This window comes from Eleutherodactylus coqui, chromosome 4 (assembly GCF_035609145.1).
Source record: "Eleutherodactylus coqui strain aEleCoq1 chromosome 4, aEleCoq1.hap1, whole genome shotgun sequence".
In the NCBI taxonomy this organism is placed as follows: Eukaryota; Metazoa; Chordata; class Amphibia; order Anura; family Eleutherodactylidae; genus Eleutherodactylus; species Eleutherodactylus coqui.
In genome coordinates this window covers 10,698,870-10,717,160 of record NC_089840.1, presented here as the reverse complement: position 1 = coordinate 10,717,160, position 18,291 = coordinate 10,698,870, and the positions used below count along the sequence as shown (strand labels likewise).

The 18,291-nt window shown below is 49.3% G+C and overlaps 1 protein-coding gene across 1 annotated transcript in view; it reads left to right on the top strand.

Moving 5' to 3' along the window:
• Positions 1-18,291, top strand: part of URB1 (URB1 ribosome biogenesis homolog) — a 90,126-nt gene that overhangs the window by 27,220 nt on the left and 44,615 nt on the right. The window contains exons 14-22 of the mRNA XM_066599070.1: positions 1,150-1,262; positions 2,510-2,620; positions 3,393-3,509; positions 8,759-8,897; positions 9,572-9,742; positions 10,121-10,323; positions 11,648-11,863; positions 15,546-15,716; positions 16,466-17,297. Coding sequence (XP_066455167.1) covers positions 1,150-1,262; positions 2,510-2,620; positions 3,393-3,509; positions 8,759-8,897; positions 9,572-9,742; positions 10,121-10,323; positions 11,648-11,863; positions 15,546-15,716; positions 16,466-17,297 — 2,073 coding nt within the window. The remainder of the gene's footprint in view (positions 1-1,149; positions 1,263-2,509; positions 2,621-3,392; positions 3,510-8,758; positions 8,898-9,571; positions 9,743-10,120; positions 10,324-11,647; positions 11,864-15,545; positions 15,717-16,465; positions 17,298-18,291) is intronic.

Below are 18,291 nucleotides of genomic sequence, written 5' to 3'. Positions count from 1 at the left end.
GGGCAGTGTTTATCAACTCCGGTCCTCAGTGACCGCCAACAGGTCATGTTTTCAGGATTCCCTCAGTATAGTACAGGTGATGTAATTATTGTCAGGGCCTCAGACATTGCCACAGGAGTTCTCACTATAGGATATCCTGAAACCACAATCTGTTGGGAGTCCCTGAGGACTGATCTAGTGGAATCTATGCCACAATGAATTGCTGCAGTTCTGCAGAGCAAAAGAGGTTCAATGTGCAACTAGATGGGGTCACAGACAGTGAAAAGGAGTAACACATAACTATAGTACCTGACTAAAGGCCCTTTTACACGCAAATATAATCTTTGATTCAGCGATCTATTTGCATAAAGTTTTAATGGCCAATAACACTTGATCTTCATGTGAAAGGGCCTCCAGGAGCTGTTTGTAGAGTCCAGCCTGTGTTTAAACACACACAAAGCTGTGCAAACAGCTGCCGCACATTCCATTGTTCTCTTGTGGGGAGAACAGCCTGCGGTCTATTGAAAGATCAATGTGTTTGCTTTATCTTTCAGTGGCTGAACAATGGATTTTAAGTTGACCGTTCAAACGAAAAGCATCGATGCCCACGTTTATATGTAATGATTATTGCTTATTTACAGCCGTTTTGACGAATTTTGAGCGATAATCGTTGTGCGCAAAAGGCCCCGGAGTTCCTGGTATAGTTGTAGTCTGTCACCATGTAGGTCTACATAGGAGCTGTATTCACAAAACACATCAAGGCTTCTTACTGCAAGTAGTTTTAGTGTTATGTTAGATGCACCGGAGCGATCGAAGAATGTCTGCTGGATTGTACAGACCCCTAAACATTTCCCAGCTAAGCTTTGACATGGAAAGGCTAAACGCCCAACATACCGTGACATAGCAGTGCTTTCCTAAGACTAGTGGCTGTTTTCTGTAGCTGCCATGAAGTGAGCATGTCAGAGGGCGCAACGATCAGAAAGTAGTATATCGCATCAATCACATAATTATTTTTATGGAGACCCTTTTAATTAGAACCACCTTCATGTATCAATGATGTTCTAGCTTGCTTGCTGCATGTTCCTTTGTTCCCCAGCTTGTTCTCTCTCTACAACCTGTGCGTCATGGGGGGTGTGAATATTAATGTATAACCATTGTCTTCTGCCTTAGGAATTGTGGATGAGCGGGGTATCCGGAAGGAGGTGCCCCCGGTGCTCCAGCATCAGATCCTTCAGGTGGCTCTCGAGCTTCCAGCCAGCAAGTTTTCTTGGTTTAAAATGCAGGTTAGTCTTATGTAATTTATTTTTCTCTAATGTGATTGTTCCCAGCAAGAGAAACCACGAAGTCTTGTAGATATGATACCTTTTAATGGCCAACAAAACTGTGTTTTTGTTTTTTTTTTTCTTGCTGGGAACAATCACATTTTACTCTACTGGCCAACACTGTGCCAAACCTTTGTTTTCATTATTTTTCTTGGTTATAGGAAAAATTCATATCCCTCTGACTTCACTGCTCCAAATGGGTTATTGAGAATTGCATGCATGCAGTGTCACTGAGACTGACGCAGCGCTTGCATCAACATCGGTGCACTTCTGATTTATTAAAAGCATCACGGTTCATATATACTCCAAATGATGTAGCAATAGAAATACATACCCCTAAAGTCAAAAGAACTCATGATTGACTTAGTTTCTAATGATTAACATATGCTAAGGCCTAAAGGTGTGTGTTACTACTAAAACACATGATTTCCAGAAAACGAGCAGAAATGAAACTTTTATACTGTGTTCATTATCCTAAAAATTCAAAGGTGTGGAACCCAAAGGATCTGTGGGAGGGCGGTGTAAGAGCTGAGAACCATGCGCAGGAGATAGAGGACAAGACTCTAAAGGTCCATTTACATGAAACGAATGTCTGGCAAATGATGCTCTACACTCGTCCCTGTGTTTCCTCGCTCCCATACCCCTGCACGGGAGCTAGCAGAGCTGGCTCGCTCACAGAGCGGCCAGCCAGGGGGCGGGGCAGTGCAGGAGATTTCTCTCCTCTCGCTCCCCTGCCCCTCTCCATTGAGGTACACAGCTGCCGTTCACTACTGAACCGGGTTTATGTCCACTTAAAGCCCAGATGTCCCTCCCCAGTGTCTGCCTGCTCACTCCACACTGCAGCGAGGAGTAGCGCTATGTTATGGAGACCTGAGAATAAAGGAAGACTGTAAACGTAATGTTAGACTAGTAAGTCAATATACTTCTACATGTGCGCCAACATGAGGAATCTAGCCATACCCTTCTTTTATTCCGCTCTTGCCCCCCTCTTGAGATATTGCCCCATAAAATGTTCGCACATCATATGCTAATTAACGTCCTACAGTCCGGTGGGGGGGGGGGGGGGTCTACCTCCAAGAAAAAAAACCCACCCGCTTTCTTGCTGTGTGACGCTTCTAGATCTGCTTGCTGGAGACATTGTGTGTTCCTTCTTCAATGCGCTTGCGGTACAGTGACGACGGCACATCATCCCTTTCTGTTCTTCGCAGGATGGGGCAGATGTCGGAAGTGAAAAGTCCGTATTTTATCTGCTGCTGAAGATGTTTATGACGTGTAGCCAAGTGCAGCTGAAGTCGTCGACCCGAATGTTGATTATTAAGGTAACTTATTGTTAGATTACTTTTTGCAAATTATATTTGACTGTTAGGACTAAACTTAACCAATAAAGTGTTGTCTTGCCCCGTATCCTCCATATAGGAGATGAGGGTCTGATCGGTGGGGATCCGACCTCTGGGGGGCCGCGGCCAATCACAAGAATGTGTGTTTGAATAAACCAGAAGTCGCGCTTCATTAGTCCTTTTCAATGTCAGTGATATGGGGCGCCTGTTTGCGTGATTGGAGGGGGGTCAAGTGGCTGGACTGCAACGGATTGGTCACTTATCCCCACAAGTATATGGATAAGACACAAGTATTGTTAGTTGGAAACCCCATTTAAAGAGTTTCCTTGTGAAGCACTGGATATGCCATAAACGTTGGCCCTCTGAGAGCCTCACACTTCCCAGTAGCATGGGGGCTGTGCCTTCTTTTTACCAGTATCTAGGGTGGTACACCCCCATTCTTGGGATCAGTGAAGGCTCTGAAAAAGCTGAGTTGGAGACGAGGTGACATAGTTGACTACTGTTGCTGCCACTTCTTGTGGATGCCGAGGGTCACTGTGGCGCCTCCACACTGATCAGACATCGATGCCAACAATGGCTGTGATGAGACGACCTCTTTAATGCCATCAGACTTCTTAAACATTTGTTGGATAGATTGTTACTCTATATTGTATCAATACCATGTAGCAATAAAGTGCAGCTCATTTTACATACATTGGGGGAATCTGTAGTACATTGATGCCTCGTAACCAGGTCGCCTCTTCACCACTCCTAGATTCTGCGTGACAGCGGTGTGTTTGACCACAACTGGACTGAGCTGGAGATGTGGCTGAGGAGACTCGATCAAGTACAGGAGGGCTCACAGGAGGTGATCATCCGCTTCTTAGAACAGGTAAGAATAAAGTGCTGACCTTTTGGGACCCCCACTAAGAATGAAGGGAACTCATTGCTAATGCGGAGCTGCAACCCCTTCTTTTCTTCCTACACAGCTGCACTTTATAGCCACCCGGATGTGCAGAGATCTGCAGCACAGCTCCATGCAAGTGAATGGGGTCGTACTTGGTGCCCTACACATCCAGGTAGCTGGGAGAATGAGAGTGAAGGGGGTGTAACGCTACAACAGCACTGCGGTACCTTCATTCTTAGGATCGGTGGAAGTCCCAGAGGTTGACCCCCACGATCACAGTGTTAGCATATTGTAGTCCGATGCCATCAGGTTATAAAAATCCATTTAGGTGTCATAGATGTAGATGCATTTCATTACCTGTACTGATATGAATTAAGCCATTTTTAAAATGGATTTTCCTTCACAGCAGAATTTACAATTCTGCAAAGGGCCAAGCCCAAATTTACTACCAGCTGCTATGTAATAATCTGCTGTAGACGTGCTGTAACTTGCCCTCACAGAATTCTGTGCAGCAGGGAACATTGTGTTCTATGAGATCGGCTAAGCTGAGAGGGATGGGTTTGTTGACACCATGTGGACTGGTTTTCTTAGCAGTATTGTGAATGCAGCTCTGAAGTATTAAACATGCTGTAACATAGGAGAAACCTATTTTTCTTGTCTGGATCATTAGGGGACAAAGCAAGACCTTGGGTATAGCTGCTGCCAATAGGAGGTGGCACAAAGGAGTTTGTCCCTTCCCCCAGGTATACTCCTCTTGCAGGCACTGAGCTAAATCTGTTATAGCTTAGTGTCCATAGGAGGCAGACCTCCTGCTCTGCACGTCTTTTGTCTTTTTTGTTTTCGTTATTCCCTTCTAAGTGGGAATCGGGAATAAGCTGATTACTCCCAGTAAGGAGGGCGAACAGAGCTGCATCAGACACGCTGTTACTTCCTGCTCCGCGAAGAGAAAACGAAACAAAGTAGCACTAACCACTCTGCTTCCTGTCAGCCACGGGGTCACCTGAGTTTCCCACCTGCTCCCCGTTATTCCATTGATCTCTCACCTCTAATTTGACAGTCACTGAAGCAGTGACCCTGCTGGTTCTCCTGGGGAGCCGAAGAGAATGAAGGATGAAGGATGAAGAGGATGAAGATGAGATTTGTAACCCGGATTAGATCAGCATGGCGCCCTGTGTCCCTCGCCTGTTGTACGCCCATCGGCTTCCCCTCCTCCCAAGCGCCTTTGGCATACTTGTAAGATTTTAGGAACAGGGATTCATCTCTCCATGGGACACCCTTTCCCAACCCCGACCTACCTGGTTGGCCATGTTTACTTCCCAGGCAGCTGTGTTGCTACATTTAGCCCCTTGTTGCTTACGGGGGTCTCTGGCTTCCATAGGTCCGTGTGCTGCACTGTTCTGGCTGATCACATATGGCATTTTCCCTGCTTCTCACTAGTTGCACCTGAAGGGTGAAGGGGACTCCTGGCCTGCCATGGGACTGCCATGACACTGTGCCTTACAGCCTCCCTTATTCAGGGCATTCTCCTCCATACAACGCTGGCCTCTGGGGCTCCTTGGCGTTGCCCCTGGCACTCCTGGCCTGCCAGCACTTAAAATTTAGTCCTTCGTTACTTGTGCATACATAGGCCAAGGTCAGAAGGCAGGATTTTGGTTTGCGCACTACAGCAGCGGGTCTTCTGGCAACAGCACAATCTCTTCCCAGTTCTTCGATAGATCAGCTACAGCAGCAATCCAGCACTGTGACCTCCCCTGTACAGGCCACAGGTATAAGGTGCGAGACTTCCTAGCACGGCAGACAAGGAAGGAGGGACCTCAGAGCTAAGGGACAAGAAAGAGCCCCCAGCATCTCTCCAGCCTGCAGGCGGTCAGTAGTCAGCCTGCAGATTCCCAGCCCACCACTAGTCCCCTGCATCTGACTGGGTAAGCTCCGTCCCAATGTCTCTAAACCCCATGACTGAAGACGTACATCTCGCTCTAATCTCTTCTAGAGTGGTGGTCGCATTTGCTCCGCGCGGCTCTGTGTTCCTGCTCAGTTATGGGAGCGGGAGAGCAGAATCCGCTGGCCAAACGGACCCGTTGTATGATGGATCTGAGTGCTGCTTAACAAACCGCATACCTATAATAGGATCCTATGGTTTCTGTCCTTCTCAGTGGCATTTTGCTGAATGGGGAATCCCACATGCTGGGTCTCTCTTGTCCGGCATTGCATGCTCTGAATGGAGTCCCTAGTAAGAAGGTGAATGCTGTGTAAGCCGTTAGGTATCCTGTGCTGGAGGAGCCCATTTTTCTAGGGGGTAGGATTGTCATTGCGGGCAGTAAAAACCAAAGTCAATGAGCTGCGTCCTCCAGAGATGATCATCATGTCTACCAAGTGCTTTCCATCACATCTGAAGTTGCTGCACCTGAGATGTCGGTGTCTTGTATGGTTTTGGTGGCCGTCGTTCACCCAAAGTTTTTAGTGCAAATACGAAATCTCACTTTGATTTCTTTCTTTTCAAATGTTCGTTCCTCTCTGGACGGGGCGCGTTCGTGAGCCGCCGGCTCCTCTCTCTGGACGGGGCGCGTTCGCGCGCCGCCGCCTCCTCTCTCTGGACGGGGCGCGTTCGCGCGCCGCCGCCTCCTCTCTCTGGACGGGGCGCGTTCGCGCGCCGCCGCCTCCTCTCTCTGGACGGGGCGCGTTCGCGCGCCGCCGCCTCCTCTCTCTGGACGGGGCGCGTTCGCGCGCCGCCGCCTCCTCTCTCTGGACGGGGCGCGTTCGCGCGCCCCCGCCTCCTCTCTCTGGACGGGGCGCGTTCGCGCGCCCCCGCCTCCTCTCTCTGGACGGGGCGCGTTCGCGCGCCGCCGCCTCCTCTCTCTGGACGGGGCGCGTTCGCGCGCCGCCGCCTCCTCTCTCTGGACGGGGCGCGTGCGCGCGCCCCCGCCTCCTCTCTCTGGACGGGGCGCGTTCGCGCGCCCCCGCCTCCTCTCTCTGGACGGGGCGCGTTCGCGCGCCCCCGCCTCCTCTCTCTGGACGGGGCGCGTTCGCGCGCCCCCGCCTCCTCTCTCTGGACGGGGCGCGTTCGCGCGCCCCCGCCTCCTCTCTCTGGACGGGGCGCGTTCGCGCGCCCCCGCCTCCTCTCTCTGGACGGGGCGCGTTCGCGCGCCCCCGCCTCCTCTCTCTGGACGGGGCGCGTTCGCGCGCCCCCGCCTCCTCTCTCTGGACGGGGCGCGTTCGCGCGCCCCCGCCTCCTCTCTCTGGACGGGGCGCGTTCGCGCGCCCCCGCCTCCTCTCTCTGGACGGGGCGCGTTCGCGCGCCCCCGCCTCCTCTCTCTGGACGGGGCGCGTTCGCGCGCCCCCGCCTCCTCTCTCTGGACGGGGCGCGTTCGCGCGCCCCCGCCTCCTCTCTCTGGACGGGGCGCGTTCGCGCGCCCCCGCCTCCTCTCTCTGGACGGGGCGCGTTCGCGCGCCCCCGCCTCCTCTCTCTGGACGGGGCGCGTTCGCGCGCCCCCGCCTCCTCTCTCTGGACGGGGCGCGTTCGCGCGCCCCCGCCTCCTCTCTCTGGACGGGGCGCGTTCGCGCGCCCCCGCCTCCTCTCTCTGGACGGGGCGCGTTCGCGCGCCCCCGCCTCCTCTCTCTGGACGGGGCGCGTTCGCGCGCCCCCGCCTCCTCCCTCTGGACGGGGCGCGTTCGCGCGCCGTCGGCCTCTCTAGAGGACTACTTTACAAAAAAAAAGAAAACCAATAATTCTCATATGGCAGGCAAGGTTTTTGCTAACTTGGTTCCTCTCATACAGGTGATCCTTTCCACCCATCCCCTTTTCTGGAAGACATTCCAGCTTAATGCTTGCGTATTCTTGACCTGGGAGTTTCTTGGCGCGGTTCGCACTGCAGTAGGACTACTTCCTTTCCCAGGGAGTTCCAGCCGTTCTTGTTCAGTACTTTGGTACAGATCCCACAAGAATCCTTCTTTCAGGCCACCCGTCTGCTCGTTCACCATTCTGGTTCTCTCTAGGAATGCGGCAGCAATGGCCTACTTTGAGGTTCGAGCAAAAGAAAAAAAACCTGCATCGCTGCGGCCATGTCGAAAACAACCAGTGTGCTATAACAGAGTCCCAGATTATAGTCCTCCTGGCCTTCTACTCCAGCTGGATAGATGGAAGACCAATATCTACCGCTGAGAGCTGAGTGGTCCAGAGTACAGGCCAGGTTGGCCGTTGTCACTACTGTTCATCCATAATCTTGGTTTGAGAAGACTACACAATCTTTACCTTTCTCGCCTGCTTTTCAGCTCTTTTTTTAAAGGTCCAGTTCTGTCTCCTCCTTTACGTGGACAGAACTCGTATATCCTTGTTAAAGCAAGGCTGATGCGGTCCCTACTGCCTGCTAGCCGGCCTTCTTGGGACCCTTACAGAGTCCGTCATACATTTCAAGGATCCGTCAGCACTGCCTAATCCGCCTCTTCTCCTCTTCCACCCTGAACTAGTTTCCTCTCCCAGTACATCTGGTTTCCGCAGTGTGTTGGGCACCCCGCTTATTGTCAATGCTGTATTTACAGACGCTTCCTTGCCCGTCTGGTCAGATCTTCGTCCTTCCTTGCTGCGGGGTCTTTCTCCAGGCTTTCGTTTATTCCAAGTCCTACAGAATGCATTGTAGTTTGCACTCCTCCGCAGGGCATCGGGCTTGCCGCACTACCTTTACTGTTTCCACCCCCTTGGGTTCTGCTCTCGAACGTCCCAAGGTCTGGCGGTGTCCCCCAATGACACGGACGGTAAAATAGGATTTTTTTTTACCATAAAAGCCATTTCTTGTCGCATCCATTGAGGGATACAGCGCCCGCCCAGTTGCTCTGTTCTCTGTAGCTCTGGGTCTTTTTCTCTGAAGTGGATCATCCGTTCGGGCCTGGTTCTTACTTAGAACTGTTTTTTCCCTTATTACGGTCTGTATTGATTGACTTCAGGTGTTAGTTTGTTCTCTCCTACTGCTTATGTACAAACTGATGGAGCTCAGTGCCTGCCGGAGGGGTGTAGCTGGTGGGAAGGACAACCGTTTTGTGCTTGGCGTCGCCTCCTAGTGGCAGCAGCTATACCCCAAGGTCTTGCTGTGCCGCCCAATGAATCTGATGAGAAATTGATTTTACAGTAAGGAACAGAAATCCTGCATTCTCTAGGCTCCTGATTGTGGTTCATGGATTATACCGCGTTGCCCGTGCTCTACCTTTCTCTGGACACGTTGTCTTCTCACTTTCCCCCCCAGGCTTTAGTGAAGGTGGTCTCCGACCCATACCCGTACACCGATAAAGTAACCGACTATGTACAAGAAGCCAGCATGGTGCAGATGAGCTCCGGCCAGCAGGATTCGGACAGCGTCAGCATCCCCATCTCGCACATCGATGGTTTGTATCTTCAGTCACTTCGTCGTTGTACCACCGCATGGAAGTCCTACAGAGCGACATCAAACTACAGGCGGTTTTTGGAAGAGGAGATGAATGTTTTGGGAGGTTTTTTTTTTTTGCTAGGAGAGGAATTCATCTGTTGCAAAGAATCTTATAGACGAGCCACCCAATACATGTAGATAAGCATCTATGCACAAATACCGCTTCACCGCCTGTTTTCTATTACAAATTGCCCATAAATGCATTTTCTTGATCATGAAGTTCAGATCCATTTAAAGGGGTATTCTCATTTTGATCAGTCATGGCTGCCGTGGGAATACATCTCTGTATGAGGCACTAGACTGTTTCTGTAACTACTATTCACTTCTGTGGGAGTGATGGGAACAGCCAGTTGGATTGTTCCCATACGGTCATTCTCCATTGGCTGCAGCGGCACCCAGGATGGTGTAGGAGGAATCCCCTTCTGGCGATATGTGATAGATCTGGGTCCCACCTCTGGGACCTGCACCTATATGCAGCATTACCTGTGTGTATATACCATAAATGTCTGACATAGGACTAACCTTTTAAGGAATTCTTTGCATTCAGAACCTGCAGATTTTATGACAGTGGACCCTGTCAGTGACAGCCGGCACCCCCAGAGAAGTGGTAATAATTGGCCTTTGTTCCCCCAGATGTTATGGACATGGTGGACGTCATTGTGGAGACCAGTGAAGGTCTGGATGAAGAAGTTGGAGTTGCTCTGGATGAAGAAATGATCCTCCAGGCTTTTCCTTTCAGTCCTTTGGTCATGGTGGCTCTTGAAGCTAGAAATAAGGAGCTGACGTCTAAGAAGTCTGGAGATGGTAAGTCGGGGGTGTCCTCGCCACCCCTAGGGCTCCATCCCTGGTTTCTGTTTGGATTGATGAAATATGTCATCTAGACGGAACCCTGGATGAGGCCATAGGCTTCCATCACTAAGATGAAGACCGGTAAGGCCTCCATCTATGCAGGTTTCCCTTCTTTTCCAGCATATGTGCCAGTCAGAATAATGTAGTTCTGTCTGGGCGCCAGTCTTGGCAAACCAGACAGAACCGTGGCATGGAAATCTGGGCCGGAGCCCAAAGCGTAGTGCGGTCACACCTTCATCGTTCAGTGCTCTTCTTTAGTACTGGCCTATAGAAAGGTAAAGCCCCATATTTGCTAATTCTCTGTAATTTAAGCTGCTTTTTCTTGTTGTTTAGCGGTCGCAGTGATCCAGTACCTGGCCTCCATCCTGATCGATGTTCTACATGCCCAGCGCGACCCTCTAGCGCTCTGCCTGGCTTTCCAGTCCTATGATGAGGAGTTGGCTTCTTTGGATCCGAGTTCCTCGGTTTACATTCATCTTCAGAACTTTTATAACTATTACAGTTTGTGGTTTCCACCATCAGCCAAAAAGTCTCTAGTAAGTATCTTGTGAACCCAGCGATGTGTTATACTTGTAGATCCGCAGCAGCCATCAAAAAAATCTACACCCCTTCTGTGCCGTGCCATGTGGATGTGTAGGACTGCAAGTAACACTTCGTGCACCCGCGTTAGGTGGAGGCATCTGGCAGGGGATCGTACTGCTAAAAAAACAGTTGGCACTTTTTACTGCCCCCCCATAAATGATGCACATTACTGCTTGCTCTGGGGTTGCCATAGTTACATCAACCTATAGATACTGGACATCCTGTCATGTCACTTCTACTCTTTAACCCCTTTGTGGTGTAGCCTATTTTGGACCTAATGATGCAACCTTTAACATCTTAATTTCTATTGGTACCATTTACAATGTACTCTATAACTTTTATACCTTTTTTTTGAGGGGAAGAAAGAAAAAACATAAATTCTTTTTACGACATAAATTATATATTTTTTGTGACCTCCTATGAATACGACCGTACCAAAATAATATGGACATTTTTAAATTTTTTTTTTTAGGTTTTTCCACCTTGGCGCAATAAACTTTTGTTTTTTTCTTACACTTTTTTTAAAAAAATATATATATTTTTGCACAGCTGCCTTCAAAGTGCAGCGAAGTGAATAAATGTGTTTGTTGCTTTTTTTTGTTTTTCTTTTACTGTTTTATTTACATTTTTCATGCCCCTGTAGGGGACTTGAACTTCCGATGCTATGATCTCACTGGTAATACAATACGTCTGTACTGCAGTGCATTATCGCTAATCATAGTGAACACAGGCCATGGCACACCCGGACGTTATCGTCTGCTACAATGGCAACCCGTTGCCCTCCGCGATTACACAGTGGAGAGCCAATGACGCCATAGAGTGCACCCTTCCTCTGTGAACAACATTGATCATAGCATGTAAGGGATAAACGGCGGGGATCAGAGTTATCACCAACCCTTTCTGTTGCACTGGGTGGCCAGTTGTCAATCAGACCGGCTCTTGCTGCCTATGGCACTGGCTCAGAAGCTGAGCCTGCGCCTCCGTAGGATGTAAGTGTGCTTCCATTTGTGGGAATTGCTTCCCAACCTGGGCATCTACCTGTGCCCTGGGGCAGGAATGGGTTAAGGGGGTGGTCCCACAAAAAGATATTATCTTCTTTCCATAGGATAACTATCTAATTAGTGGGTCACTGGGGCCACCACCACTCATGAGAATGGGGGTCTCAAAGTCCCCGGGGCAGTGTGTTGTGAGTCCACATACTACCGCTCCATTCATTTGACTGGCATAGCGGGAGATAGCCGGGCGCTGGAGATTGCTGACTATTGCTTGTTCCTCTAGTTCACAGAGCAGGGTCAAGACAAAATGAAAGTATCGGAGGAGAACGAGGAGAACTCCTATCATCTTCTGCTGAAGAAGGTGTTTGTAAGCGGCAGTACAGGAGACTCTCAGGAGGATCTGAAGGACTCCATATCACGGATCCCCCAAGATGCATTTCCACTTGCAGTAAAGCATACCCTGCTGTGTCTGAAGACTACGGTGGACGACTTCAGCAAGGTACCGAATTACCATCTACTCCATCACTGACCGTGTAAAGTCTCTGGTGAACGTACCTGAGACAATCATGGACACGTCAAAAGTTTTGATTGCTGGGGGTCCGGGTGGCGACGTTCCCACCAGAACGTCGTGGGGAGCGCTGCGCGACGCAGGTTTCAGGATGTGATGGAGACAACAGAATTACCAAAAATGTACAAGGTTTGTTTATTTAAAGGGGTTGTCCCGCGGCAGCAAGTGGGTCTATACACTTCTGTATGGCCATATTAATGCACTTTGTAATGTACATCGTGCATTATTATGAGCCATACAGAAGTTATTCACTTACCTGCTCCGTTGCTAGCGTCCTCGTCTCCATGGTGCCGTCTAATTTTCGGCGTCTAATGGCCAAATTCGACGCGCTTGCGCAGTCCGGGTCTTCTTTTCTCAATGGGGCCGCTCGTGCAGGATGCCGGCTCCGTGTAGCTCCGCCCCGTCACGTGCCGATTCCAGCCAATCAGGAGGCTGGAATCGGCAATGGACCGCACAGAAGCCCTGCGGTCCACCGAGGGAGAAGATCCCGGCGGCCATCTTCAGCAGGTAAGTAAGAAGTCACCGGAGCGCGGGGATTCAGGTAAGCGCTGTGCGGTGTTCTTTTTTAACCCCTGCATCGGGGTTGTCTCGCGCCGAACGGGGGGGGGGGGTTGAAAAAAAAAAAAAAAAACCCGTTTCGGCGCGCGACAACCCCTTTAAGAGCACAGATGTAATCAATGCTGCTATGAGGGTAAATGAGCTCCTTGACTTACATTTTACAGCGGCCTGATGCCGTCTGCGCTAACTGGGTTCTGTGAACTATTCACACAAGCAGTAAAAAAGCAACCGTGTATGAGAAACCCTATTAATGGTACTTTGCCGAATTTTTCTTCTATAACACAGAAATATATAATTCACAGGTTACAATATACAGTCCCTATAAGATGGGTTATCCCCTCCCTGCTAACAGTATAATAAACCGTACTCTGCGTCCTTACTCCTAGAACTCGCATTGATGTACAGCGTTTTTGTCCATGACCTGCAAGGGATGTTCCTTTTAGAAATAGTAGCTGCAATGTTCCCATGCAGATTTATAGAACAGGCCTGCTGCACTAATTCAGTTCCTATGAGTGTGCACACCCACTATTTCTACGGAGGTCGACCTCACTTACGGTTCATGGATTACAAGAGGAGGAAAGCATTGTCTAGATGTTCCCCAGTTCATCTCTGTTTGCTCAGTCCCCTGCTTGCTCCAGTACTTGTAACCTCTACCCCGTCTGCAGGCGGTGTCACATTCACTGCTCCAGACTCCAAACACACCTGACGTCTCGTTCGCAGATACTGGGTTCCTGCGGGTTCTGTGTTAGTGCCTTGAATGCTCTTCCTTACTTCAATAATCGGGCCCTTGCAGAAAATGGCATCTCTTGTAAGGCCTCTCCGACTGCACCTCTCATTACTGATCGCACTCCCTGACTGACTCCGTGGCCTTAGTGTCAGCCTGTCATCCAGATCCCGAGAGCATGCTCATTGCAAAATGCTGCAAACATTGTCACACGGACTGAATTGTTGCAACGCTGTTTGTTGCCATAGTGATCAGTTATCTTTTTGGGCAGCCCCTTACACAAGCACTGTATCTGCTGGGGACGGGCACATAGACTTTCCATTGATCCTGTCTTCAGCTAATGAATAGAGACAACAGATGAGCCCTTCTGCTGCTTCGTTCTATCTATGGATGAGGGTCCCAGCGCCCGGACCCCACCAATAAAAACTTTTGACATGTACGTATATTCACAGAGTTTATTTAACCCCTTCCCGCTCCAGGGCGTAAGTTTACGTCCTGGGAGCGGGGTACTTACGTAAACTTACGTCCTGGGGATAGCGTGAGATCACATATTATCCCGCAGCGGGAGCCGGCTGTGACTGTCACAGCCGGCATCCTGCTACAACAGCGGGGGGGGGGGGGGGGGGGATCAGAGATGCGCCCCCCCGCTGTTAACCCCTTCCCTGCCGCGATCTAAGTAGATCGCGGCAGGGAAAGAGTTCACAGAGGGAGCGCGAGAGCCTGGCCTGTCCCCATGGCAACAGGACGTCAGACACTGGCGTCCTGTATTGCCAATGATTATTATCGCTGTATAAGCGATAGGGCAGGGCAGTAGCCCTGCCATGCCTTATCACAGCGATGGGCAATACTGTGGTCAAAGTCCCCCAGAGGGACACAAATGTTGCAAAAAAAAAAGACTCAAAAAATGAATAAAAAAAAAATGTAAAAAAAAGTGTGAAAAAAACCCTTTTTTTATGCTTTTTCTTAGATTTGCATAAAAAAATTGCCGCATCCGTAACGACGCGTACAATAAGTTGCACATGCTTTTGACTGTGCACGGAAAAAGGCGTAAAAAAACCCGCTAAAAAACTGAGGCAAAAGGCTAATTTTTAGCCTTTTGCCTCATTAAAAACACAATAAAAGTGATCAAAAAAGCCGTATGTACCCCAAAATGGTACCAATAAAAACTACAGCTCGTCTCGCAAAAAATAAGCCCCCACAGAGCTCTGTACATAAGAAAATTAAAAAGTTACAGGACTTTGAATGCAGCGATTTAGAAAAAAAGAAAGATTTCCAAAAAAAGGGTTTTCATTGCAGAAAAGTGGAAGAACCTTAAAAAAAAAATGTAAGAATTTTGGTATCGTTGTAACCGTACCGACCCGCAGAAAAAATGGATTGTCTTATTTATGCTGCATGATTAACGCTGTAAAAAAAAAATGTATGGCGGAATTGATGCGTTTTCTCTCCCTGCTATTATAAAAAAATAATAAAAGTTTTACAATATAGTCTATATACCCAAGAGTAGCGCCGATAAAAACTACAGCTCGCCGCGCAAGAAACAAGCCCTTATATGGCCGCGTTGACGGAAAAATAAAAAAATCATGACTTTTGATAAATGGAGAAGAAAATCCGCCAAAAATCGTTGCGTCCTTAAAGGGTTAAAGTTGTAGCCACACTTCTGGCATATGCAGATTCAGTTCCTGGGGTGTGCTCTGTTTTCACGGACTGCAGCTCTGCATATTCCTCGTCTGTTGCTTTGTGTGGGTATTCATTCTGCTTTTCATGTACACATAATGCTGTAATACCCTCCTGCATCAATACGTGTGGACCGTCCCACGTGTGTTCACAGCGCAATGACTGTAATGGGCTAAAACAGGACCTGCTGCATTACTCTCACGTGTGTAAATAACGCAGATCTGAATGTCCCAATGCAAATCGACAAGGTTTCAGCTCTACGTAATAAGTGCTTAATACAAAACGCAAATCCAGCTGTGTGAATAAGGCCTTGAAGGGGGTTGGGCTGCACTTTCTCTATAACACACGTTGCATGCCCAAGGATTGCAGCGCCACCCTGCTTTCGTGGGCAAGTAATGTAAGTGAAGTCGTCACGTTGTGACTTGTACATTCCTGCGACTCGTCAGTGGCAAGACATCCAGCGGGTTACTGTGCCGTATATTGCAGTTGGGGCTCTGCATCCCCTCGGTCTTCAGTGCAGCAGTATGGGAGGCAGTGCCATAATAACTGGGCAGGGATCAAACATTGCCATATTGCCCATCATATATAATATTATTTGCCTTCTCTGCATGCTGTTTGTATTTAACATTTAACACGTAGTCTCCTCCTCGCCCGCAGTACAAGAGGGCTGCCGGAGCCGCTCTGGTTGGCCTCTTCTTGGACCTTCTGAGTTGCCTCCTGTGCAAATACCAGAAAGAATACCAAAGTCAAAAAGAAGAAGAGCAGCAGACCGAATCGGACCTCTTCCTAGAAAGTGACACAAGCGTGCCGGAGCCTTCAGGAAACACGGTAAGGAAACCCACGGCCTCCTCTTATTTAGTGACTGGCCAATCTGTTGTCCTATCCTATTACTTTACAATTGTGTTTTGCTATGATGAATGAACATCCGAGCCTTAAAGGAAGTCTGTCGGCTACATGTGTGGTGCATGCTCGTGACGCCAGTGATGTCCGTCACAGCTCATATGTCTGGTCACACGGTGCTGTGCGGACGCATGCAAGGTGGTACTCCTGACTTGTCCGGTGGGAAGAGATGGAGGAGTCAGCCAGCAAGAAAGCGGGTGGGCTTTACCAGAAAGGGTGGAAGAGAGCTGAGCCGCTCACAGACTAGGAACGCCCGTCGGATGGGTCGGGGCTCCTTAGCATGTAGTGCAGGAGATACTTATTTGCCGATATCTTCACCAAAGAGACACTTTGCCAAAATATAACGGTATCTCTGGGTTCGTTATGACAGTAAGTGCATATATATTAGGTTCGTAGGGCGCATTTAGCTGATCTACATCTTTTAAAGGTGTTTTCAGGGAGATGGAGTCCATACCTGCGCTGTCGGAGCCTCCACTTCTGACGCTGGTCATGTCGTATGGACGCGCTCTGTGCCCGTCTTATCATAGGGGGTGCATGTGCCGCTCATCTTATGTCGTATGGACGCGCTCTGTGCCCGTCATATCATAGGGGGGGCATGTGCCGCTCATCTTAATGTCTAAGCCCGTCTCCTCCAGTCTGTCACTACTCTGTAATTTTGTCTTATATATTTTCTTTAGGCCTTGGACGTCGTGCTTCCTGTAATCTTCAGGCATCCTCTTTTGGAGAGCTGGTTCTTGGCTTTGGAGCGCCAGTCTGCCCCCATGCACAACTTAAACCCAGTCTCCGTTAAACTTCTATCCTCTCGCCTTGACCAAGGCGTCATTCAGTTGCTGCAGTGCATCGCTCCTCTGCTACAGCAAACTGGCAATCTCCATCTGGTGGCCAAGTATTTTGATGCCATTTATGTCAGTGTCCTTAAAGTTCTTGAAAACCCCCCCAAATCCTCGGCGAAGATGCCACATTCCCTGGAAGCTCTGCAGCGCCTACACCCGTACATGGACACCATCCAGCTGAATGAACTAACTCTGGCCCTCTTGAAGCTTCCTGAAGAATGTCTTCTCAAGGACGATGATGACTCCGATCAGAACTTGACCAACTATGGTGCAATTTTGGTGCAACTTCTCAATGATAGTCATGGAAGGAAACCGTGCCAAGAAGATCTGAGCTTCTCGGTGGAACACGCGCGAGGGGTCGGCCATCTTTTGTCAACATCGGCTGGGTCCGACCTAGAGACTGTCCTCATTGATGCTCTTCGGAGAGAACCGGCGTTGGCGCATGTCGTTGAGGTCGACACTCTTACGCATTGCCTTAGTAAGATGAACAAAACCTCTCTGACGATTGCTAGTCTCCTGGTGGAGCGCAGTAAGACTCACAGGCTGCAGTTTGAGCTTTGGTGCCTCCATCCCGGAAGGGCAAAGGTCCTGAGAAAGAAGATGGAGACTTTTTTGCCATTAATGGATACTTACTTGAAGAGTGCGGGACGCTGCCAGTTCACGCAGATGCCTAAAGGTAAATTGCTCTGGATGTTAGGCCAGGCCTAGGCGGCTGTATGTGGAATCCGCTGCGGGAGGCATGCAGCGGATTCCAGCTGTGAGCCCGGCCGTGGCCCTGCATACGACTGCTAATGTGCTGCGCATGAACGCGTACTCTCATAGGCGCTCATGTGTAGTACACCTTTGGTTTGTTTAGATTTCTCTCACCGCCGCTTAGCGATGAAGCGGATATGTGCAGCCCGTACACAATATAACTGTCTATGGACTGCGGGTATATCCCCGACCATAGCGAACAATGGGCTCTATGTAGCGGATATTGCGTTCTATTTTCTGCAAACGGATTACGTGATTCAGACCCGCTAATTTGAGCAGAACTGTGTAATCCAATACATTTGGTCCGCGTATTACTGATGATCAAACACTCGCGGAATTCACAACTCAAAACCGGTGAGACCGGCCCTATCGTGAGATGCATCCAGCATCTCTATCCGTGTCCTGGACCATTAAAGGGACAGTCGTGCACATATGTGACTGCTGCTCAATTAACATAAAGGACCTGTGAGGTTGCACAGAGCTCCAGACACTAACCTGTAGGGGGGGCACCAGGAAGATGCAGGCTGGGGGTCCACCTGCGGCCGCCTGGACACATGATGATCTTACCTGTGGAGCTGCATAAATCCTCCTCTCTGATGTTCCTAGATACTGCTGTCAACCCCTCAGTGCCCCGCAACACACATTACAGCTTGGTTCTGCTACTGTTTTTGTTATGAGCTTGGTTCTGCTGATGTGTTTATGCTCTGGGATTGTATCTATGTACGGAGGTTGGTTCTGGGGCTGTATGTATTTCTTATGAGCTTGGTTCTGGAACTATGTAATGCTTGATTCTGTTATTGTACCTGTGTACTGAGGTTCGATCTGGTACTGTATTTATATTCTGAGCATGGTCTGTATTTGTTAGGATCTTGGGCTGTATTTATATCATTAGCTTGACTCCGGTGTTGTATTTATGT